We start from the raw sequence: 25,448 nt of genomic DNA, 5'->3' as shown, positions 1-25,448 counted from the left end.
AGCTTATACCACAGACTGCTATGATATTCTTGAATGTTCTTGGAAAGAAAGCAGTTAGTTTGAGCAACAATAGATTGCTCAGTAGCAGATTGCTCGATTTTTTTACTGTAAAGGTATATGGCACGGCCATGTTTTCCCACTCAAACTGATATCTCTTGAAATCAGAATACACATTTTAGAACAGGAAACAGTAAATGTATTTTTCTAAATACTGTCAAACTGCACCAATTGTCTTTTGTATGTTCAGTAATAGAGCACTCATAAAGTTGATGGTTGAGAAAGAAGAAACTAGTGTAAGTACGTATGTATTTAGCCTTTACTGTGAGTTGTTTAAACTCCCTTTTTCCTACATTCTGTGATATTGGTTTCAAGAGGTATATGTTAGTAGCTCCTCAGTATAGTTGAGAGTGTAGTTACTACCTGTAATCTTGGTGTAGCAGTCAAAGTTTCATCTCTTCCTGGATGAAAATAAGAGAGAAAAGAATAGCATAGAGTCCAAAAAACCCTTAATGTTTTTAAAGGAAGAAGCACTGCTATATTGGCCATTCTCTGTATTTGTTACCATATGGTTGTAACTTTGGCAAGCTTATTTTCCTTCAAAGCTGTTAATATCCTCCCTCTATAAGGGCAGAAATGAGATAAAATATAAGTATTTAATTAGAACAGAATTTTAATTGGAAACGTGTAGGCATTTTGATATAAACCATTTCCCCACAATTTTTTCTTATATATTTAGGAGAATATAGGTTGATATACAGGGTTAGTCATACACAGAACCATTAAAATCAGTGGATTTCAGCCAACCTAACTGCTGTCTGCTGATCTTCACTAGCTACAGTAGTCTCATACATGTACTCTTCAATGAGAAGTTATCTTTATTAGTCTAATATGTGACACTGGCTTTGATATTGACTGTATTTTAATATGAATGCATGTGATGCATGTTACTAGTGGCTATGGGTGGTAAAGAATACAATCTCCAGATTTCTGCCAGAGTGATTCAAGACTCTGAGAGTTGCAGATACTTTATTTATATCACCATTAAACATTGTCTTTCTTAATGACAGCCATTAACAAATGTGGTTATTAAAATTGTGTGGGCTGAGCTTGAGAATAAATGACCACTCAGTCAGTAGTTATTGAGGACACCTACAGCCTGATTCTATGTATGTTTACCTGAAAGTGAGTCCAGTTTTGTTCAGTGGAGTTTGCTGTCAGGCAAGTGTGCATAAATAGTATCGTAGCCTTCACCACACAATCCTTTTTCTGCATTGTAACAAGATTTTCTATACTTAATAAATTGCTCAGGCATAAACCTATTCATCTCTTATTATAATCTGAACTGTAAACAAAGAATAGGAGCAATGTGTGTTCTGTGCCAAGGAATGCTAGAGAAAGTAGCAGGGAGATATTAGAAAATAAAGACAAAAATATTGCAAGTATTCAGCTCTTTTAAACTGTTTTTTTCATGTATATAAGCTATTCAAAATATTTAGGACCAGGAAACCTTTGCGATTTTGTTTAAGAAAGCAAATCTTAACATCTTGGTTTGATGGCATTATGCAATTATTTATTTAGAATACTTAAAATAGCTTTATAGCTTTATTCTCAAAATAAAACTGCACTCAAATATGATACAGGTTGTAATCCAAGGACTGCATTCTATTCTGGGCAACTTTTGGGGAGCCACATGCCAGTGGTGGGTGGGGCTAGATGTAAAAGTGGGTAGAGTAAGAAGCACATTTTTTACCTTTGCACTGTAGGCGAGTTTCTACACACCCACTGTGTGTGCCAGATAAGCAGGCAAGAGGCATTATCAGAGTTCAACGCCACATTCCAGTCAGGCAAAACACTCAGGGAGGGTGAGAAGCAGGGCAGTTGAGGGGTTTGGCCAGGAAAGGGAGTGTGGCCTGGGAACTCTTATCCTCCTTTCAGGATTTTCAAAGGTTGATGGATAAATGTGTTTTAGTGGTGAACTTGATATACAGTCATACCTCGAGTTGAATGTGCTTCAGATTGAACGCGTTCGAGTTGCGCTCTGTGGCAACCCGGAAGTAATGGAGCGCATTAATTCCGGGTTTCACCGCTCGCGCATGCGCAGACGCTCAAAATGACGTCACACGCATGCACAGAAGTGGCGAAACACAATCCACGCAGGCGCAGACACGTCATCGCATCTTGCGTTCCGTTCGGGATGCGAACGGGGCTCCGGAACGGATCCTGTTTGCATCCCGAGGTACCACTGTATTAGCACCCATGAGGGTTGATGGTCTAGACTCTAAAGCAGAGCCTTCCAAACTGTGTGTCACGGCATGCTAGTGTATCGGCTGCAGTGTGTAGGTGTGTCGCATGAATGCTCCCCACACTCCTTCCAGGGGTGGAAAGGGATTAGTTTAACCTCCAGTTTGCTAGTAAAACTGAATTACTGTGTCACAAAATTATGTAAAACTGAATTACTGTGTTGCGAAATTATGTAAAACTGAATTACTGTACTGTTTTGCGAAATGATGCATGTCTAAAAAGTGTGTCACCAACATGAAAAGTTTGGAAAGCTCTGCTCTAAAGTGATGATTCTGAATCCTCTTTGCAGTACTGGAAAGTCTGTGTGCTGTGTTACACATTGAGAAGGGGAAATTAATTGTTCATCTGCTTCTCGGAAATATCATTGCAGATTTCTCATCCTTAGGCCTTAAATAGAAATCTTTTGAAGCACAGAAAATCTGAAGTGAGATTATTTCCTAGAGGCTGTATCTAAGCAATAATGTAAATGTGCACAGATAAGTTTGGAACTGTTGGCCTTGTTGCACACCACCCCAGTCTCTGAGCCATGTGAGATTCCAGGGGTTCATGTTTCCTTTGGAGTGAGGAACAGTGGAGACTGCAGTGTCTTCATGACATAATGATTATTTCCAGGTATTTACATCCTGAGCCTACAGTGCAGTGGTTCACAGCATTAACAACCCAAGAGGGTCTTGCTTCCCCCATAGCCTCAGCCTTGGATTCAAACAGAAATCAAACATCACTCTGTCTCTCTCAGTTGCCAGTTTGCTGTTTTTCTTCTAGCTTACATCACTCCACACTCTATTCTCAGCTTTGGATTTGCCCTTCTGTCTGTGAGTTGGAGGAGAGGCCCCACCCATTTGCCATTTCACACAAAGCCCCTTCTCTTTGTTCATCACCTAGGCTATCACTTTAGCAGGAAACTAGCCTGGCTGTTCCAAGAATTAGAAGGGGGCCTAGGCATTAGAAGGGTCTTGGCATACACCCTATTCCCCCTACTCACAAACTCACAACACTATCCTTGTTCAGACCAGAAAAGCATTAGCATATAATAAGTCAGCAAGGTCCAAGCAAGAAAACAAAAAAAGTAGTAATACATCTCTTTTCTGATTGTCCTCTCAGTACTATAGCCTAGTGAACTGCAGAGGATTTAGGGTAGACTTTCTATTAGTACTAGATTCTGACTGAACGTTTAGTGATGACATTAGAGAGAAAGGAATGCCAGACTACTGCAATAAATGTTGAAGAGAAACTACAATTGAATTAGATTTCCAACATTCCTTGGGGGCTGACTTGGAAAAGAACCAAATCTGGTAAGTTGATTGTGTGAAGTAGACTGATGACGGGGGCCTTAAGCTCAGGGACTCTGACAAGTTGCTGGGAGTCTGTAGACTGGAAGAGTCTTCTTGTAGCTGAAAGAAACACTGTCTTTGGAGGGAGGAGAGGCAGGTGAGAGGATACAAGCACAAAGAGAGCTAGGACTAATTTATGATGCTTTACACACTGACTAAATTTATTTTGGTTATAAGATTACTTGATTATTATTTCATGGTATCCTAATGGTGAGCTTATTGTCCAAGTGTGGATCCTTACAAGTTTCTTGTTTCAAGTTTCAAGTTTTACAAGATCCTTCAAGTTTCTTGTTTTACTTTACAAAGCCCTGAACAACTTAGGTCCAGGGTTCATCAGGGATCATCTGAACCCTTATATCTTAGCTTGATCACTGAGATCATCTGCAGGAGTGTTATTGGTCATTCTTCCAGTTGGTGAGGCTCTTTTGACAAAGCCTCTCCTTCAGCCAGAGGGGAGGAGTCGTGAGCGGGAGCCAGTTCCCACATTGGCAGGGGGGTGTATACGGCCCCCTGCGTCAGTTATTCCGGCTGGCTTGGGGGCGGGGTTTAGCCACATTTGAATGGCCGCGGCAGTGCCGTGCCCTCATTCTGCTTCCTGAATTCGTCGGAATTCATTGGAATATGTGTGGTGTGTTGGAGGGCAGGTTGTGGCCATCACCTACCCCTCCCCTTGTTGGGTATTCCGTTAAAGGAATCCGGCGGTCGTGGATCCTGTCCAATGCCCTGCTGATGGCTAGGGCCATGGCATGACCCCCGTTGACATCAGGGGAAGCTTCCAGTTGTATTTGCATCAACAAGCTCCTCCCACTGGTTGTTAAGCCTCAAATGACTCCCCGCTGTGCAGGGTGGAGTCATGTATAGATTGTTTGATCCAGTGCCTAAGCCAATACCACTCACATGCTGTAACCAATAAAGTTGTGGCCTTCTTTAGCCCATTAACCTAAAATACTTGTGTCCTTGTGTCTTATTTATATCTAAGTGGGTGGCAGGTCCTCGACTCACAACAAAAAGAAACTGAGCACATAGAAACAATTGAACATGTTTTTCTCCACTGCCAGTATTACACAAACATATGTGCTAGGTTTAACCTGCCAATAATACACAAATTTCCAGGACACACAGGGCAACTCCTTACTGCCAACGGAGATTTAGCAGGCACCTTCTGTGCCAACTTTTAAATGCCTGCTGAAAACTTTTTTATTTCACCAGGTCTATATGCAGGCAATTGATAAAGCATCTTTCCACTATGGTTAATTGAGGTCTGTTTTTAACTTTTTAAATATAGTTTTTATTGTATGGTTTTAGGGTTTTTTCTGCGCTAAATGGCTTTGGGTTTTTTATGGTGTAGCACTATATAAATATTTTTATTTTTTTTTTAAAAAGGTCCCATCCATGCACAAGAGGGAGAGAAAGAGTGTTGATGGTTGGAATCCTGAACAGAAGCACCATTTTATTTTTATATGTAGTGGGGGTTCAGGATTGCTCACATTCTCCTCCCTGGCATGTTTTCCTAATCTTGCCTAATGTACGTGAATTGGCTGTCACATTTGATTAGAAGTTTGTGTACAAGAGTCTAACTGATATAAACCTGATGTCTATGTAATCCTTTTCAAATATGGGGGAGGGGGGACTGAACACACAGATTGTGTCTACATGCAGTCCCCTACTCCAACATGATTTCAAATAGTTGTCAGTCTGGCCTGGCAGCAAGTGGGCAAACATGGTCCTATGGACTACTTCATCACCATTAATTCACAGTTGGGGAATATCTTTATTAGGACCAACCAAAATGTCACAAAAGAATGCTTAAATAATTCTACAGAATTCTAAATCAGGCAACAAGTTGCACATGGCAGGAGATTGGGGATGGGGGAGTTTTTAAAAAGGACTGGGAGAGGAAGACTGGATTTGTACTGTATATACTTGAGTCTAATGCGCAATTGAATCCAATGCACACCTTAATTTTTGTAATGTAATTTGGCCAAAAAATATGAGCATTAGATTCAAGTAAATACCGTATTTACGTTACATCTGAAGAAGGAGATTGCAAACTCAAGTAATCTCTTGTATTTGCAGGTATCAGATTACGTGTAGAATTCTGGGATGAAGAATCAATGGCCTAGTTTTTGAAAACATCAAATCTTTCTATTATTCAGCTCTTTTTCAGGTCTTAAGCAAAACACCCAGCTTCCTGATTAAGCAGAAAGCAGATGCACAGCAAAACATGGCAGTCTTTAGATCATCAAAGCCCGAGAAAAATCTTGTGTGGTATAATAAGCAAAAGAGTTGATTCAAGCCAACTTGTGGAGTATTGCCTAGTGATAGGAGGAAATGTAATTCTCAGTATGCAAAATCCCTTTTCCAGCTTGTAAAAAAATAATTATCCTTGTGTTGCAGATACCACCCTATTTTTTTTAAATGATATTTATTGGGAATTTAAAGTTACATAAAAAAAAGAAAAAGAAAAAGCAAGAAAAAGGAGATTAAACAATAGAAATCAATAATAAGAGAATAAAAAGTACAAAACATACAATACACTAAAGTCAAAAACAAGAGCAAAAGAATAAATTTAAAAACAAATCCAATATTCCCATATCCTTATCTTCATTAACTTGTTTCATCAACCTCCTCACACCTCCCTTTTTTGTATTCTAATTATTAATTATCTCAGCAAATCCTTTCCATCTTTCACTGTATTCTGTCCTTTAGTTGTCTTAATTTATTTTAGCCTTATCTTACCATAAAAAAGAACCTTAGAACTTAAAAACTTATTTATACATAACTCCTTATAACATTTCTACTAAAGCCTAATAGTTTCATTCCAAGATTTTCCTAACAGTCATTAATTTTGCTATATTTCTCTAAATGAATTTTTAAACTTTCTGCCAATCTTCATCCATTGTCTCTTCTTCCTGGTCTTGGGTTCTGTCAGTCCTTTCTGTCTGTTCCATCTAGTCCATCAACCTGGTGATCTTATGTCCGAGGCTCTTAACTCTTTTCCATGTCCCTTCTGCAGATCTTCTTCATAATTGTACCTGCACTTTACTTTGTCTTCTGCTGGTCTTGTACTTAATTTCCTTCCTTTGTCTCTGAGGAGTAGATCTCGGGAGAACAACCTAAGAATGTATTTATCACTTCTCGACCGGTCAGCCCGTTCTCCATGGTTAGCACTAAAATCCAAAAAATATTCCTAAGCATACTTCAATGTCCCTCCAAAGTTGAGGGCCTCGACCACTCCAATCTCATCCTGGCCCAAAACCAAATCCCAAAAGTCAGGACATCCCTGCATAGGAGGATATGACCAACTTGCCATCTCCAGTCCCGACAGGGCTCCGTCTCTCCAAGTCTGACTCACTCCAGATTCAGTCATCAGAAACGACAGCTTATGTTCCTGCAAGGCCACATCTCTCTCAACTTGTATTACTTGAGGTTCAACAACAACCTTCTCCTTTGTCTTCTCCGCGGCTTGCCATGTCAGGGCAGATTCCTGGGTCAATTCTTGAGCAGGTTCTATATCAGTGTTCACTGTTTGACCGAAATTATCAATTGCAGTAGTCATCAAATCCATCTTCGCATGAAGCTGCTCCAACAAAGCACTTGTCCTGCACAAAGCAGACACTAAGGCTTCCTGTGTCAACATTCTTGTCCAAGGTCAATGTCTGTTTCTCACGATCCTTAATCTCTACAACTGTAGAGTTCCCCAGGTCCACTCCAACAACAGTTCAAAAGCTCCCTCTAGAGGAAACAATTTCTATTTGTATCCATCCTTTTACAAGCAGATCCAGCAACAAAATTGCTTTCGTTTTTCAAATCTTTGTTCCTTTTTAATGCAAAAGGAAACATTGGAGTCAATATGTTTCTCTTATTTGACTATCTGTCAACATACGTTATTATTCACAGTCAATGAACTTTCCCAAAACGTCTATCTTTGACAGCCTGTTCCCAGGTTCAAGACGATAGAAATTTATCTTTCTTTATTCCCTCTCCTGCAGGCTTGAACAATTTAAGATTCCCCCCCTCTTCTCCTGCTTCCAAGGGGGGTTTTGTAGTTTTAACCAATGGAAATTTAGTCCTTTACAGATAACTTTCCAGACTTTAGCTTGCAATGTCTTTGCTTCAAACTATTTACAAAAGTGGAAGGCGGACTTCCTGTTTAGACCTTCCCGCTCCGGTGCCAAATTACGAAGTTTAATAATCCAATTTTCCGTTCTACTCACGGGTACTTGTTTAGAGTCCAATTGTCCACAGGAAAAAAGTCAGCGCTCTCTGACAACAGCAATGCGGCTTCACTCCGTGAAAAGAGCAATCGATTCGAAGCACGGCGCCACTCACCCCACATCGCTCCGGATCCCCGTAGCCGGGTTTCCGCGCGAGTAGGGGAGGCGCAAAAGGTGCCAGCCGGATCCCAAGTCCACAGGCTTCTCCCGCCTGTGGTTTTTAATGGGTCTCCGCCTCGCCGTGGCGGTCCAGACCCTGATTTTCACGGACCGTATTCCTCCAGATCAGAGGAAATCCGCCATTGCCAGTGGCGCTAACCCGGAAGTCCACAGCAGATACCACCCTAAATGGCTAGATACAGTATTCTCCAAGGTACATAAAAAAGGCAGCTGTGTTGGTCTGTAAGGAAAAATCCTAGAAGTCCATAGCTGGACAATACTTATATCAAGTAAAATATCGCAAAATAGTGTGCAGGCTTTCAAGTTCTTTAGAATAATTAATCGGGCAAGATGTCTTATACAAAGCAGGAGTTGTAGGTGGAATGAGGATGGATCTTGAAACCTTGTAGTCAGCATTTAGACCCAATCTAAAAATCTTCTAACCTTTTGTTTAAAAAAGTGTTTCGTGTGTAATAGAAAAGTTTTAATCTTCTGCTATAGACCACATAAAATTTGATATTTTGCTACACTTTTTTGCCACTAGTTCAGCCAATGTCTAAGCAAGCAACCAAATTATTTTTAGCTATATAGGCTTGTCTAAAAGGTTCACGCTGTTTCTCACAATTCATTGATTTGGCTTGAACAACATACCTTTAGGCTATTTCTCTGCTCTTTCCATGCAGCTTGAAAGTGGGAGGTTTTAGGTTTTCTTAAATTTAGCTGCATGGTTTATTATTACTACAGCATTTGGTTGCAAAACAAAAGTTCTGAAGTATCCATTTGTGAACCTGGGGGACAGGAAGGGCTGACATGGCAACAGGTAAAGAATTGCCACAACAACATTCTGGAATTGAAAATTGCCACAACTTTATTGATTACAGATGTAGGTAGGCTTTGTCTTAGGCATTGGGTGTGGGTGTGTATCCTGAATCAGCTTCTTGCCTGAAGGCTGAAGTTAAAATTCTCAGATTTAAAAGTAGCTTCAGTGTACATAATTAGTATTGATCTTTGTTTCTCAGGTGCATATCTCTTATCGGATCTGGATTAAGCCTATTCCCAGTTTATTACACACACACACACACACACACACACACTATTATTCATAAAAAGCAGTAGAAATAAAAGAGACTTCCACAAGACTGGGCCAATGGCACTAAAAGATTGGTTTCTTGTTGCTGTCAAACAAGTCTCAATGTTATTCCTGCAGATGATCTTGAAAACAAACTGGGATGTAAGTTCAAGCGGTCCCTAAGCTACCCTCGACTGAAGTTGTTCAGGGCTTTCTAACTTAAACCTGGCTTGGTAGTAGATGAGCAACACATAGACCCTTATCCAGTCCACCACTGCATTGAGACAGCTACCCAGCACTTTCACAGCCTTTCAGCCTTTCCTGATTCCCAAGGTATAGAGGAGTAGAGCTATGTGTAAACAGCATACTAGTGGCACCTTGCTTTAAAACTCCCAATGACTGCTCCCAATGGCTTCACATAAATGTTAACTAGCACTGGGGAGGGGATAAATCCTGCAGAACTCCATCACACAGATGCCAGAGGGCCAAGGAGCACTAATAATAATAATAATAATAATAATAATAATAATAATAATATAATTTATTATTTATACCCCACCCATCTGGCTGGGTTTCCCCAGCCACTCTGGGCGGCTTCCAACTGAATATTAAAAACAATACAGCATCAGACATTAAAAACTTCCCTGGGTCTGCCCTCCTGGTCAGGGGTAACCAACCTCTGGACCACATGGAGCAACTCTTCAGGATGGGTTCTTGGGGATGCAATGGAGGCAGCAAAGTAGGAGCTCTTTGCTGCCCCCACTGCCATGTAGTAGGCTTGATTATGAGCTTGAACACATGCTCAGTTGGCTGCAAGAACTACACCACTTATGCTGTAACCCCCACCCAGTCCATTTCATCAATCACTGCTCCCCATAATACCAAATGAAGCATCAGGGGGACCTCAGGAGCAATCATATCAATGACCTATGAGTCTCAACATTCTATAATGAAACTAGGACTTCAACAGCATCACCTGCTCAATCCACTCAGAAACCCCCCCGTAAGTGTTCATAAATCTATCACATTCCGTCCTAACCGGTCCACCCACCCCCCTTTGCAGGGGAAAATTGTTGCTGCAAGTTCAAACCTCCCTGGTTTGAAGGTATCAAAAACATTTCTGAAGGAGGGGAGAGAGACAAATGCCTAATTTTCTTATACATGGATTGCAGCTGCAGTGCACAGAACAGGATTTCCTCCATTCTGCCCTGCAAGCATGCAGGGAATTGGGGCATGCAGAGAATTGGGGCATGGAGAGCACCATATGGAAAGCCTTGTGTGTGTTAAATAAGCCTGACTAAGACGTGCCCTTATTACAGCTTTTCTCTTTATCTGCTATACCTCCTCCTGTTCTGATTCAGTGTGTTTCCGTATGTTTCACAGCAATTATAGGGGGGAAATCAGTGCCAGGCAGCTTACACAAACAAAACCTCATTGATGTTTGAGGGACCATATAGATGTGAAGGGTCACTAAATCACTTACCATATTGATCATGTTTGGTCTGCCCTTTATGTCACATGCAGCATTGCCCCATAGATGACATTTCTTTTACCATTTAAGATGTAGCTGTTGGTACCATATATTAGAAGCTACACTGCACCGGACTCTGATTCTCTCCCCTCATTTCTGGTTACAGACAAGAAACATGTAGCAGAATACATTCTTCAGACTCTTCTTCTCAGGTTCTACTACATCTATATTTTCTTCCCTGTATTTTACTTTTTAAAAAAGAAAAAAAGAAAAAAATGTAATGTAAATGTAGGGGCATATCACAAAACATCAACCTCATACAGTGGTGCCTCGCAAGACGAAATTAATTCGTTCCACAAGTTTTTTCTTCTTGCAAGTTTTTCGTCTTGTGAAGCACGGTTTCCCATAGGAATGCATTGAAAATCAATTAATGCGTTCCTAGGGAAACCGCTTGCCAGGCTGGCGGTGCGGAGAAGGGCTTTTCTCCGCACCGCAAGCCTTCAGGACAGGTACGGGAACAGAGGGGAAGGCGCGCAGCGCTTTCCCTCTGTTCCTGGGGCTTGCGTGGGAGGAGGGTTTTTACTCCCCACCACCAACATTCAGAACAGCATTCTGAATGTTGGCGGTGGGAAGGAAAACCCTCCTCCCACCCCAAGTCTTCAGGAAAGCCATCCGATGCCGGGTGGCGGGAGGAGACGTTCCCCCCCCGCCCGGCATCGGAGCTTCGTTCCGATGCCCGGCGGCGGGAGGAGGCGTCCCCCCCCGCCCGGCATCGGAGCTTCGTTCCGATGCTCGGCGGCGGGAGGAGACGTCCCCCCCGCCCGGCATCGGAGCTTCGTTCCGATGCCCGGCGGCGGGAGGAGGCGTCCCCCCCGCCCGGCATCGGAGCTTCGTTTCGATGCCCGGCGGCGGGAGGAGGTCCGAGGACAGTGGGGAAGACGTGCTGCACTTCCCCGCTGTCCCGGAGATTTCCCTATGGGCTGTCGTCTTGCGAAGCAAGCCCATAGGGAAATTCGTTTTGCGAAGCGCCTCCAAAACGGAAAACCCTTTCGTCTAGCGGGTTTTCCGTCTTGCGAGGCGTTCGTCTTGCGGGGTACCACTGTAGATGGTCAGTCAGCAAAGCCACAGCATACTACTTGCCTATTTAAGTAAGATCTACTGCAACATCTACTGTAACAATTATCTCCAAAAGAAGACACCCTTTCTTCTGAGTTGAAATATATACTGTATCACATTTTAAAAAGATGTAAAAGGGAATCCTATCTCCAGCATCAATGGCCATCTAATATTTTTATGTAGAAGTTTTTTTCCTATATTAAATATGTTGCTTTAGAAACAATTGGCAGGTTGCACTATTGTTTTTGACTTCTTAAAAAAAGTGTTGATATATTTGACATGAAACACAAAGCTGTGAAAATTGCATCATGCTCTATATAAGATGACAAATCTGGGCCAATACAAATGTCTGGAAAGAATAGTTTTGAAGAAATGTAGAACAACTATTGTGTTAGACGGGAACACAAAGGGAATGACATCAGCCTTTCAAAGTTGAAAACTAAATTTGAACAACTAAAAAGTCAAGTTTCAACACGACTGAACATTACAAACTTTACATTTGATGGTGAGAAGCCATGAGTATTATTGGATGGACTGCATAACTTAGTGGTAGAGCACATACTTTGAATGATAAAGGTCATCATAGGTTCGCTCTCCCGCATCTCTAGGTAGGACTGGAGGTGAATCCTATATGAAACCCTGGAAACTACTAATCGTGGTAGACTTGCCTTCCTCAGCCAGATGCCATCCTAGGGTTTTGACTACAACTCCCAGCTGTGCTGACTGGGGCTGAAAGGAGCTGTAGTTCAAAATATCTGGGGGGCACTAGGTTGAGGTAAAGCTGGTGTATGCAATGCTGAACTAGGATGAACAAACTTATGATGCTCACTATAAGGCAGCTTCCTTTATCCCTAGAGTTCTTTTGACTTCTTCCATGCCACATGTAGAATTTGTCAAAAAAATAATTCCATTATTGTTATATAAATCATGTTTGAAAGTTCTTTATCAAAATTACTATTAAATGCTGTTATGGAGAAGGAATGTTGAATTTAAAAAAGTTTTTCATCCACACCCACATCAGTTCCTGTTGTTTTCCTTTCTTAGAAATGAATGCTGCTCTCTCCATTTCTTCTTGTACGAATATTGGGAAGCAAACTTCAGATTATACCAGTTGATTTGCTTCTACCCCCTACTCTCCTCAGTGCAGGAAGAGGTGAGAAAAACAACTGGGTGTGGATTACTAAATGGATGTGTAATCCAAGCAAGTTAGAGCTGATTCTAGTCGGTAGGACTACCGATTATGAGTTAACAACACAGTTTGCATTAGAATGGGCTGCATTTGCCCTGATAATTTTTTTTTTTTGCAACTTGGGGGTGTTTCTCTGTAGTAAAAAGAAAGGAGTGCATTTGCCAAGCTTAGGTTAATTGCCAGCTATGCATGTTTTAGTTAGGGCTGCCACATGTCTGGAATTTCCCGGACATAGCCAGAATATAGCAGTCGGAAACAGTGTCTGGGCGAAAAATTCCTGAAATTTGGATGCGTGGCAACTCATGTCGGAATTTCAGATTTTGGCAAATTTCCATAAGATTTGGCAACCCTATTCTTAGTAAAGAGAGAACTTGTCATGATAACTCATGCAGTTAGTTGTCTTAAATGGCTGGGAGTTTCAAAGCTACATCAAAGCAAAGACTTTACATGGAACTGCCTTTGCAAAGTATTTCATGTAGCCCAAAATGCAGCAGTTAGAATTTTAGCAGGAACCAGCTTTATGGAAATACGCCTCTGTTGCTATTACAGTGGTACCTCGGGCTACAGATGCTTCAGGTTACAGATGCTTCAGGTTACAGACTCCGCTAACCCAGAAATAGTACCTTGGGTTAAGAACTTTGCTTCAGGATGAGAACAGAAATCGTGCTCTGGTGGCGTGGTGGCAGCAGGAGGCCCTATTAGCTAAAGTGGTACCTAAGGTTGAGAACAGTTTCAGGTTAAGAATAGACCTCCACAATGAATTAAGTTCTTAACCCAAGGTACCACTGTACACCAATATGAGGTTCTGGTTCATTTCTAAGCTCAATTGAAGGTGCAGCTTGAAGAATCTATTTGTTTAATTACCAATCAGCCATGGTAAGGTAAAGGTACCCCTGCCCGTACGGGCCAGTCGTGTCCGACTCTAGGGTTGTGCGCCCATCTCACTTAAGAGGCCGGGGGCCAGCGCTGTCCGGAGACACTTCCCGGTCACGTGGCCAGCGTGACGAAGCTGCTCTGGCGAGCCAGCACCAAAGCAGCATACGGAAACACCGTTTACCTTCCCGCTATAAAGCGGTACCTATTTATCTACTTGCACTTAGGGGTGCTTTCGAATTGCTAGGTGGGCAGGAGCTGGGACTGAAAGATGGGAGCTCACCCTGCCGCGGGGATTCGAACCGCCGACCATGCGATCAGCAAGCCCTAGGTGCTGAGGTTTTACCCACAGCGCCACCCTCGTCCCTATCAGTCATGGTACTATTCCTTTAATCTCAGTGTCCCTGGTTAGTCTCCTTCTGTGCTCTTGGCCCTATTGGTATTGAATGCCAGAGCTACCAAGCCAAACAAAGCACACCTGCCATGCATGGCAGCCCTAGGCACTTGGTAAATCTTGAGGTTTTGCTTTCTCATTGGGTCTGCAAACAAAGGTCATATTGAGCACTTCTAGCCACTATACTTAACTTAATTGACTGCATATGGCTTGATGTCTTACAAATTGCACACCTTTGTGTTAATTGCTTCCCTATAAGTTCCTTGAATTCTTTTTTCTGCATGTGATACTTTATAGCCTCGTTTAATTGCACTGTCTGTTTATTCAGAGCATAGACACATATATATTATCCATCTTATGAATGTAGGGGAACCCTGCCTGCCATTTTGATAAAGTGTGCATGTTCGTGTTTAAGCTGGATGCAGTTCAGAATTGTGTATGGTCTTACAATTCCATGTTTCTATATCTGTGTCATTGAACAAATTGAATTTTATCTATTTCTAGTCGCAGGAGGGCATGGTACCAAAACATAAAATAATAATTAAAAATAATCAAAATCTGTAAGTCGATGAAATGCTAATTCCCTTTTTAAAGATATTGAAGCAGATAATTAAAACTGGAAGGAAAATCATACCCAAGAGCTTTTTCTTTAACGCGTGTTGCAGTTTACATTAAATATTACATTAAACATTTATTTCCAATGATGAGGCCCACAATCCTTTGCAGAGCTCATTGGAATCCATGGACTTGGGTGAATCTAACTCTGCATACATTCAGGCTCTTACTAGGAGGTAAATCCTGTTTTGTTTGCTAGACCTACTTTTGAATAAGTGTGCATAAGATTGGCTGAAAATCTTTAATCTGCTTCCTCAATTCTCAAAATACTGTGAAACTGTTTCTTAGATTCCTGGTGGCTCTGAATGGATGAATTTACCTTAATAAATATCAGCAACAAAACAGAGTACTATTTGTTTGAAGTCTCCAATAAATATTTTTCAGTTCAGTAATGCTTCGTTGCCCATTCAGTAGTACATAGGTTATAAGAGCTGAATAAGATATTTTGAAGTCACCTAGATACTTCCCTCTGACTTCAGTTGCACTAGAAATGAGTCATAATGTGTTGTGCTTTCTGATTCACTCATGTGCTGGGTGTGTAATGTTTTGGTTATGAACAATAAAGGGATTGTTTATGTAGGCACTAATTTGCAGCAGTACACACCTGGAAATAATGTATTTGTAAAAGCTTCTAACAAATATATTTTTGACTAGATGTGAATTCCTTACCCACCATATTTCATGTATATTTAGAAAGTTCCTATAAATAAACTGTTATCCCTGTGGTTAAACATTGCATTTAAGGTGGAAAAAACAAAGTTTATGAATGAATTATTGTTATAGTTCCCAGAGTATCAGCTATATTGGTAAATTTAGAAATATTGAACATTCAGTCTTAAAATTTATCATGTTTATATATTCTTTTCTCATTCAGACAGTTCCTCTTTTGAAAAGGAATATGATATTTTACATAGTAAAAAAAATCATTAAAGTGTTAGCATGAATTGATTACCTTTTTCAGACTGAATTTTAAACAGATTATAATGGAGCTTTGCTGACAAGTCTGGTAGTATTTTATGCTTGAAAAATTTAGAAGATGAAGAAATAATTATTTTGACTGAAATGGTGGTGTTCAATTTATGTTACTCGGTTTTAACAAGAAAACATGCAACACTTTATTCATTCATTATGAGCTGATTGAAAAGAATTAATAGGAGCAGTGGTTTAGAGCACACTGTGTGAGCAGAGCAAAGCTCAGTGCAGTCTAAGAAAAAGGAAGCAAGTAGTAAAGCATGCAATAGGCTACAGCTAATGCTTTGCGTCTCCTGATGTCTTCTGAAACGTAAAAAATCTACAACAGGCAGATCTCTGTAACGCATCACTGGTAGAAAGGTTCTATTCAGATTTTAGCGTTTTAGCTTGCCTCTGATGACCTGCTATTTTCTGCATTTGTTTTGACTGCTCTCATCATTCAAGATTGATGCTTGGATGGGTGTGTAGGTGGAAGCAGCAGTAGCAAGCTTACAGCTTACAGACAAAAAATCTGCCTTATCTGATGGCTATTATTGAAAATGCGAGGTGTAGCCTAGGCTGTGTAATGAAGGGGAGCGAGCGAGGGGGAGCAAGGAGCATGGAGCTGCATACTGATGAATGTAGGAGTATTTGATAAAAGATTTCTTGCTGCTAGCAGTGCATTGCTCATGGTGGAGTATTCCGACAATCACATATAACAGAAAACAGCTCAGCTGACAGCTTGATATGCCTTTTCCCCTCCACTGCATGACGTACTGGTCTGTAGTAGAGATTAATACCTACGAAATGTTGAGGTAGGAGCAGATCTTACTCTATAGCTTGCCCTGGAAACTATGTGCTACTTCTGACTTTCTTTCTTGCTGGAAGCATTCATTTGACAAGCTGGCGGGCTCCTTTGATACCAATTTTTCTCGGAACACAATGTGGCAATGCCACCTCTCAGCCCAGGACCATCGTTATTATCCTGTGGATGGATATTCCCTGCTTAAACGCCTCCCTTCTCAAACTCTTTCAGCACCCAGATGCCCTGTCCAGACTGTGGGACAATGGTTGGAAAATATTGGGCTACCTCAGTATGAGAACCACTTGCTGGCTAATGGATTTGACAATGTACAGTTTATGGTAAGTGATTTTCTCTGTGTAATATTGTGTGCTGATGTCTGGTTCTTTGCCTCGTGAAATCTTATACAGCATAGAAGGGAATCTGTTTTGTGTTTTGCAGTGTGCTTTAGGATAAAAATGCATTTGCATAATCCTATCTGCCTACCAGTACGAGCAACGGATTTGGGAGCCACAGTTCTGCTTGGTTCATATTTCATTCCAAAGCATTTTTAAAGAAAGTAAAAGCGTGATACATCTGGACTACCCCTGAGGGGGTGTGGAATCAGTTTTTCTTTCTATGAGGACAAGTGTATCGGTAGGGAACAGATTACCCTAGTTAATATTGAAATTATGTAAAAATAATTAATCTCCATATTCAATTCTAAATGTTCAAAAGGACTACTGTATGTTGAGCTTTAAAAAAGAACTATATCCCTAGTGCATAGAAATGAATGGCTGTTCATTTAAATGTAAACCTAAAACCCACCTACATTTAACTATTAAAGAGTTAACATAGATGGATAAGCCAGATTTCTTTGGTATACAGTGTCCCTATTTTGTGTAGTGCTTTAAGCTATGAAAGCTTTCGACAGATATGACCATGGACAGGAAGAAAGGTAACTTAGTTGATAAGGCAATAGCCTGCCCTTTTGTATACACCTTCCAGTTCCTAGATGTAGTAACACTCACCACACCTGTTGTTCACAAGCTGTTCTTATAACACATTTCACTATATTTTCTGTGAAGTCAGATTTTTATGTGCTGCAGTGTTATTGCCATAATAGAAAACTTGCATACGCTATATGAAATGCATAGTTTTGTGTCAATGAACAATGGTGATTTTCTTAAACATGTAAAAAACCTTTATGATAAACTAAGATTTTAGAAAATATTTAAATTAGATTACAAGGTGGTTCTAAAGCATTCGAAAAATATATCTATGTGAAATATTACCAACTCCTAACTTCTAGGCTATATTAATCCAATTTCTTCATACGATAAGATTTTGCACACTGGATTGAGTATAAGAATCTAATTTTATGCAGATCAACCATCAATGGCTCTAGATCAGGCCCTGTGATATACCAATGCAGATATTCCCATTTATGATTTAAGCATTAAATGTCCAAGGTAATTCAAGGATTACATGGGTTCTTTTCCCACCTTTGTATTGTAAGATCAATATACAATTTTTGCAGTAGTGTATAGCTGCTTGTACAACAAGGGATTAAATTAGCACAAATTTGGATGAAATGTTAGGTTCTTATAATCAGTTAAGTTATTATACGACCAGTAAGGAAGAAAGTAAAAGTAATCATAAGTGATAAAATATGCCATGTTATTCATAGCCATGTTATACTGCTGTTACATTATTATCTTGGATACTTTGAAAAGATTAACCAATATCCCATCTTCAAATCTAACAATTTTAAGTGACATATATACACTGCAGTTGCATATCATGAGTTCCTAGCATACTAAAAAATGCACAGTGTAACCAATGATTATTAATGCTAGAGAGACCAAATAGCATTTACATTCAAAATACTGAAAAGGTGCTAGTCTGCTGAGAAAGAATAAACTTGGTTAAGGTAAAACATATATATTTTGTTATTTTCTGGCATTAAATAATTGCTTATCCACTGAACATTTTGTATAGTGCAGACCTGTACATGTCTACCAAGAAGAAGGCTCCATTTAGTTCAGTGGGACATATTAGAAAGGAAGTGGGTTATAGGACCTCTGCCTGATTCTGTTTTATGAATGCTTATTTCATCAATGGAATACTCAACCCCATTATCAATTTTAATTCCCAGTTTTGAATTGTTATATCAGGACAGGCACTATTAATTTGATATTATCATACTTCCCATTTTGTTTTTCTAGAAATACACTTTGATGCTTATTTGTTTTCCTGTTGCCTAAGCAACACCATCACACACCTTTTTAGAATTAAGTAGTAATGTATGTCTTACTAGATACTTCATGGAGGAATACGTATAGTTAATGGTGATAGAATTTTCAGTATATGAGGAAATATGTTAAGGCAGCTCTCAACAACAGTGCTATATTCATTAAAATCATATAAAGTCTAATGTTTTTCTCAAATAAAAAGCAAACTTGATAAAGCATTCATTAGACTAGTAGAATAGCCCTTGGGTTTATGCTCCTTTGGCAAGAAAAGTAAGCATTTAAATACCATATAAATTTATTAGAGATATTGTTAGCAGCTTATGTACATAGAATGAAGAAAAACAGTCTCTATTTGTTTTACCTACATTTTTCAATTTATTTTCATTATTTTTTGTGATTGTTTACACATGCAGTATGCAAGCTATGTCTTGCTTCCAAACATGTTATATTTTTAGAATATTTTTGCCTATAGTGAGTGAAATTCTGTAATCCTAAAATGTTGATGCACAAAGCATCATAGGCAACCTGTTGATGGCTCTACCTAAGTTGAATTTCAGAATGTAGAAAACAAGTCACTAGATGAGATGGCTATGCTTCAGTAGATCCATTTATAGTACCACCAGTAATCTGTCACAGAGTAAGTTGTATCCTTTGAAAGTAAAAGTTGGATAATGGAATAGTGTGCACTTGCTGAAAGGACAATGATGACATCAAAGACAATGCAAAGCAATGATTAGTGTGCTATTTAACTGACTGCTAAGACAGTGGAAGAGTTATATCCTTGCAATTAGGGTACTTCAGCTAATTGCAAATTATAGCATCCCGTCTGGCCTAAGCACTTAGGAAACCTAATGAACTAATGGGCATAATTCTTTTTCAAAGATTTTTAACTCTTCTATTCCCAGTATAACCTTTATGCACACTCGGGAATGTACTGTAAGAGATCTGATCAGAGCAAACTTGAATTAAAAAACTGGATGATTGATATTTAAAATATATTTGATTACAACTTTGCACTGGAATTGGGATAACATTTGGTTTCAGTAGAAAAACAGCTAAGCAAAAATTTAGAATGAGCCAACACATGATGGATTTGGAAAACCACATTAACAGACTTGATGTCATTTTAGAGAGGTGTCAAGAACCAACAGTCATAGTCAGGATATCAGACTTAAATTAAAAAAAAAACAGAATTCCGAAATAAGCTTAGAAAAGGCAGACTGAAACTTATAAAGGTCTGTTTCTTTGCCCCTTTAGTCAGTATTTGTGGGAGTGTCTTAAAAGAAGCCCACTCTCTCCCTACAGTGGTTATTTGGGGTATGAAGCGAAGGCTGTATGCCCATGTATAGAATAAAATGTTTTGTTGGCATCCGTCTGTCTTGAGAGACAATCAAGTTCACCTCTGGAGATGAAGTCAAACCGCTGGACAAACACAGTGCCTGCTGTGGCTGCAGTGACTGGTAACTCATAACTGCTGCCTCCCGCATTGTTTTTGCAGCATTAGCAGCACCGAAGTGATCTCTCTGGGGCGCAAACCTGGGCAGTGTATATGGAGGTCCTCAGCTGCCCAGACAACATGGCCCCCCTCTTGGCCTCACTGATGTGCTCCAAAGGAAAGCAGAGCAATACATTTGGCACTAGCTTGGCTGCAGGAGTTGCTGGAAGGAGGCGCACAAGGTGCCATACAACTGTCTTAGGGACTCCTCTCCAGATTTGTGTAGGGTTTACTCTTTAGCCTTTTCTTCTCTCAAAGATGTCCCACAAGGCAGCAGGCATGGATTATTCTTCAGGGTTTGTTCCAAAAGCCTTTCTCATGGATGAGTATAGCCACAAGGTTTAGGATCAGAATTTGATTCCTTTTCCTAGATGGGCTATCTTGCCAGGTTGGCAAGCCACACCTGCCCCTATAGCATAAAAAATAGAATAAAAACCCTTCAAGTATCTGATGGAATAGGTCCTAGTCCACAAATGTTTATGTTCAGTGCTGTTTTTCTAGAAAAAGAGGTGCTGGAGCTGACCATGAAAACCTCCCTTGCTCTTATAATGGCAATGGCGCCCAGCTGAGAGGTGCCAGAACTGAGTTCCTGTGAGCTCCAGCTGAAAAAAAGACCTGCTTATGTTATACAGTGGTACCTTTGGTTACAAACACTTCAGGTTACAAACGCTTCAGGTTACAGACTCCGCTAACCCAGAAGTAGTATCTCAGGTTAAGAACTTTACCTCAGGATGAGAAAAGAAATCGTGCGGCAGCAGGAGGCCCCATTAGCTAAAGTGGTACCTCAGGTTAAGAACGGTTTTCAGGTTAAGAACTGACCTCCAGAATGAATTAAGCTCATAACCAGAGGTACCACTGTAATAATATATAGACTTTAAGATGTTAGACATCTGTCAGGGAACTGCCATTGGAGCCAGAGGGAGAGGGAGGGCTCCAGAAGGATTCCGGAGAGCGTCCCGGGAGGGAGAGAAGCAGCACATTCCCGCGCAGGGAAGCTAGGCGGAGACTAGGTGTCAAAGAGCTTCTTTGCTGGAAGAAGTTCAAGAAACGCCCACTAACGGATTCTGCCAGCGATTGAGACAGTCACAGGCGCGTGGCTGTCCAGACAGAAAGGGTTCATTCAGGCAACCAGCCAAGGGTGGCATTGATTTACACACAAGCAACCCCTAGAACCATTACAACATCATATGTTGTTTTGTTGCAGAAGAGAACTAGATGTAAGGAATGAGCCCAATGGGGTCAATTCTTACCCCCACTTTAGATAGTCACTACTACAGCATGGAATGTAAGAACCATGAACCTGGGTAAGTTGGATGTGGTCAAAAATGAGATGGCAAGAATAAATATTGACATCCTGGGCATCAGTGAACTAAAATGGACGGGAATGGGCGATTTCAGTTCGGATGACCATCATATCTACTACTGTGGGCAAGAATCCCGTAAAAGAAATGGAGTGGCCCTCATAGTCAACAAAAGAGTGGCAAAAGCTGTACTGGGATGCAATCTCAAAAACGATAGAATGATCTCAATACGAATCCAAGGCAGACCATTTAACATCACAGTAATCCAAGTTTATGCACCAACCACTGGTGCTGAAGAAACTGAAATAGACCAATTCTATGAAGACTTACAATACCTTATAGAAATGACACCAAAGAAGGATGTTCTTCTCATTATAGGGGATTGGAATGCTAAAGTAGGGAGTCAAGAGATAAAAGGAACAACTGGCAAGTTTGGCCTTGGAATTCAAAACAAAGCAGGGCAAAGGCTAATAGAGTTCTGCCAAGAGAACAAGCTGGTCATCACAAACACGCTTTTCCAACAACACAAGAGACGACTCTACCCATGGACATCACCAGATGGGCAGCATCTGATTATATTCTCTGCAGCCAAAGATGGAGAAGCTCTATACAGTCAGCAAAAACAAGACCTGGAGCTGATTGTGGCTCAGATCATCAGCTTCTTATAGCAAAATTCAAGCTTAAACTGAAGAAAGTAGGAAAAACCACTGGGCCGGTAAGATATAATCTAAGTCAAATCCCTTATGAATACACAGTGGAAGTGAGGAACAGGAATCTAAGGATTTAGATTTGGTGGACAGAGTGCCTGAAGAACTATGGATGGAGGCTCGTAACATTATACAGGAGGCAGCAACTAAAACCATCCCAATGAAAAGGAAATGCAAGAAAGCAAAGTGGCTGTCCAACGAGGCCTTACAAATAGCAGGGGAGAGAAGGCAAGCAAAATGTGAGGGAGATAGTGAAAGATACAGGAAACTGAATGCAGAATTCAAAAAAAAATAGCAAGAAGAGACAAGAAGGCCTTCTTAAACGATCAATGCAAAGAAATAGAGGAAAACAATAGAATGGGAAAAACCAGAGATCTGTTCAAGAAAATTGGAGATATGAAAGGAACATTTCGTACAAAGATTACCAAAATAGAAGACAAAAGTGGAAATGACCTAACAGAAGCAGAAGACATCAAGAAGAGGTGGCAAGAATACACAGAGGAATTATACCAGAAAGAAATGGATGTCTCGTACACTCCAGGTAGTGTGGTTGCTGACCTTGAGCCAGACATCCTGGAGAGTGAAGTCAAATGGGCCTTAGAAAGCACTGCTAATAACAAGGCCAGTGGAAGTGATGATATTCCAGCTGAACTATTTAAAATTTTAAACGATGATGCTGTCAAGGTGCTACACTCAATATGCCAGCAAATTTGGAAAACTCAGCAGTGGCCAGAGGATTGGAGAAGATCAGTCTACATCCCAATCCCAAAGAAGGGAAGTGCCAAAGAATGCTCCAACAACCGCACAATTGCACTCATTGCACTCACTGACGACAGAGGACGAGATGGTTGGACAGTGTTCTCGAAGCTACAAACATGAGCCTGACCAAACTGTGGGGGGCAGTGGAAGACAGGAGTGCCTGGCGTGCTCTGGTTCATGGGGTCACAAAGAGTCAGACACGACTAAACGACTAAACAACAACTACAGCATTGGGAAGCTAAGTGCTTCCTTTGCTTATGAACAGAACATGGAAGGAGAATTGGGCTCTCAGCTGCAAAATAAGGTGAGAGCCCCTTAACAGCCATCCAGGTCTTACTGCTAGACACTTGCCAAGACAACAGCTCACAGAGCTACCATAGTAGTAACCTGGGAGCTCTCCAAAGTCCTGCAGATGATTTGGGGGGCTTGAATTCCTACCTTTAACTCTTTAGGTGGCACTACTGGGCTTCTGTGAGTCTTGAGCTCATAGAACAGGATACTCTGTTTCTTATCTGCACGTTGAAATGCTCTCTGATTGAAACCTCCCTTCCCGTTAAGTCTAGGTTTATTCATTTGATCAGACTAACCAGTCCCATCTTTGTTTTCTGCTAACACTCAGAATCCCAATATCTTCTTGAGTGCCTTTCCCAATATAAATCTGCCCAAACCCTTAGATCTTTGTCTGAGGCCCTTTTCCAGCTCCCCTTTTAAAGGAGGCTTGGAGGTTGGAGACAAGGGAAGAGGGCATTTTTATTTGTGGCTCCCCAACTGTGGAATGTACTCCCCAGCAAGGTTTGCCTGGTGCCGCTGTTGCCAGGTAATTATTTTTTCAGTGCCAGGTAATTATTGATCCCCCCTCCCCGTGTTTTTGATAGACTAAGAGGACATAGATTGTTATTACTGTGCAACTGGAGTTGTTTCTTCTTCTTTGTTTTGTTTTATGGTATAATCTATTTGTGTTTTTAACAATATTGTAAGCCATTTGGGTAACAAGTGACTAACAGACGAAATCATAATATTAATAGCCAACATATTCATGTAGACTACAGTATCTCATACAAAATAGCCTATTATTAAAATAATGCCCAGACATAAATATCACTGGAATTTTCTGAAAATTAGTAGTATTACAAGGGTCTTTCAGCATAGTCAGTGCAATAAATGCACAGGTGTTGGTTATTGTTCTTCAAAATATTGTTTTGGATATTGTTCAGATATTGTTCTTCAAAAGTGATTTTCCAGCAGTATGCTGAATTTGGATCTGGAAAAATTCCATTTCTCCTTCAGTACATTGATTGTTATGTGAACTATGAATGCCCAAATAGTTTCCGGTGGTATGAAAAATGAGGATGTACCATTTCATGCATTCCATTACTGTTTGTGGAACTTTGAGTTTATTTATGTATACAAATTAAAACCTTGAGACCTGTGCTTTTTCTACACTTTGTCAGTATTTGTCCAACACTAAACTGAAGAGCAGAAAGCTCTCATGACAGAATGCACACAAACACATTTATATAAAAATGTTTCATGTTAAAATTTGTTGTTTGTATTTTCAGTTGTTGTTGTCGTTTTGCTTGCTGGCCACACATTTTCCTGCACCATATTAAACTAGCCCCAGGGCACTCATCGAGCCCCATTTTACAAACATGAGTTGCAAAATGCAGTCTGGTTATTTGTGCCTATAGATGGGGGCTGTTATCACATTGCTGGTGCTGAGTTGGGGCTTGTGGAATTATTGTGTCAAAAATAAATCAAGTCAGGGCCTGTTTTTTGGCTAATGAAGAAGTTGCAAAGGAAAGCTCAGTCTAAGACATCATATTTCTCAAGACAGCAAGAGAATTTGAAACAGGATGTCTAATGCAATTTGTCAGGAAGACTAATACAATTTGTCAGTTGCTGGCTAATGGTTGTCTAATTGCCATATATTCATCAGTATGCCTGGTCTGATGTGGGTCAGTTTGTTTATGGTAGTGGTGGGAATATTTTTCAACCTAGAGGGTGGCATGCCAATGGTGGGTGGGACCAGAGACAAGAGTGGGCAGAGTAACAGATGAACAAAGCAACACATCCACACAAACATCATAGGTGTACAAACACACACTTCCAACCTCTGTCCAGCAAGAAAGAGGCACTATCACTGTTCAAGGATGCATTTCAGCCAGCCAGAATAATCAAATATGCTATGATGCAGGGAGGCAAGGCCATTTGGTCTGGAGAGTATCCTGTGGGTCTTTATTAATCTCCTGATCCTGAGATTCCTGAACCCCTTGTTTAAAGAATAAAAAGCATGTGTCAAAGTTATATGATTGATAGTTCAAGATCAGTCTTGAAGGTGAATAAGGAACATTTTTGTTTTGGTCCAAATAGGTATATATCCCCCTAGGTCATGTGCTAGGATAATATTGCCCACCACATAGGTCTGCTGTGTAACATTCCTGTTCCTGTGCCTTCTTGTACTGCT

At 40.5% G+C, this 25,448-nt stretch overlaps 1 protein-coding gene across 11 annotated transcripts in view; it reads left to right on the top strand.

Moving 5' to 3' along the window:
- ANKS1B (ankyrin repeat and sterile alpha motif domain containing 1B) overlaps positions 1-25,448 on the top strand; it is a 366,454-nt gene that overhangs the window by 158,431 nt on the left and 182,575 nt on the right. For 6 of the 11 annotated variants that reach the window (XM_082240761.1, XM_082240767.1, XM_082240757.1 and 3 more), the window contains one exon: positions 16,723-16,829. In XM_082240761.1, the coding sequence (XP_082096887.1) occupies positions 16,723-16,829 (107 nt within the window). Of the gene's footprint in view, positions 1-16,025; positions 16,830-25,448 lie in introns of those variants that run through there. The other 5 variants (XM_082240764.1, XM_082240763.1, XM_082240762.1 and 2 more) reach the window with 3 other exon arrangements.

Source organism: Podarcis vaucheri (assembly GCF_965113315.1).
Source record: "Podarcis vaucheri genome assembly, chromosome: 10".
NCBI classification, from domain to species: Eukaryota; Metazoa; Chordata; class Lepidosauria; order Squamata; family Lacertidae; genus Podarcis; species Podarcis vaucheri.
The sequence above is the reverse complement of the archived record's forward strand: the minus strand, read 5'-3'. Positions and strand labels throughout refer to the sequence as shown.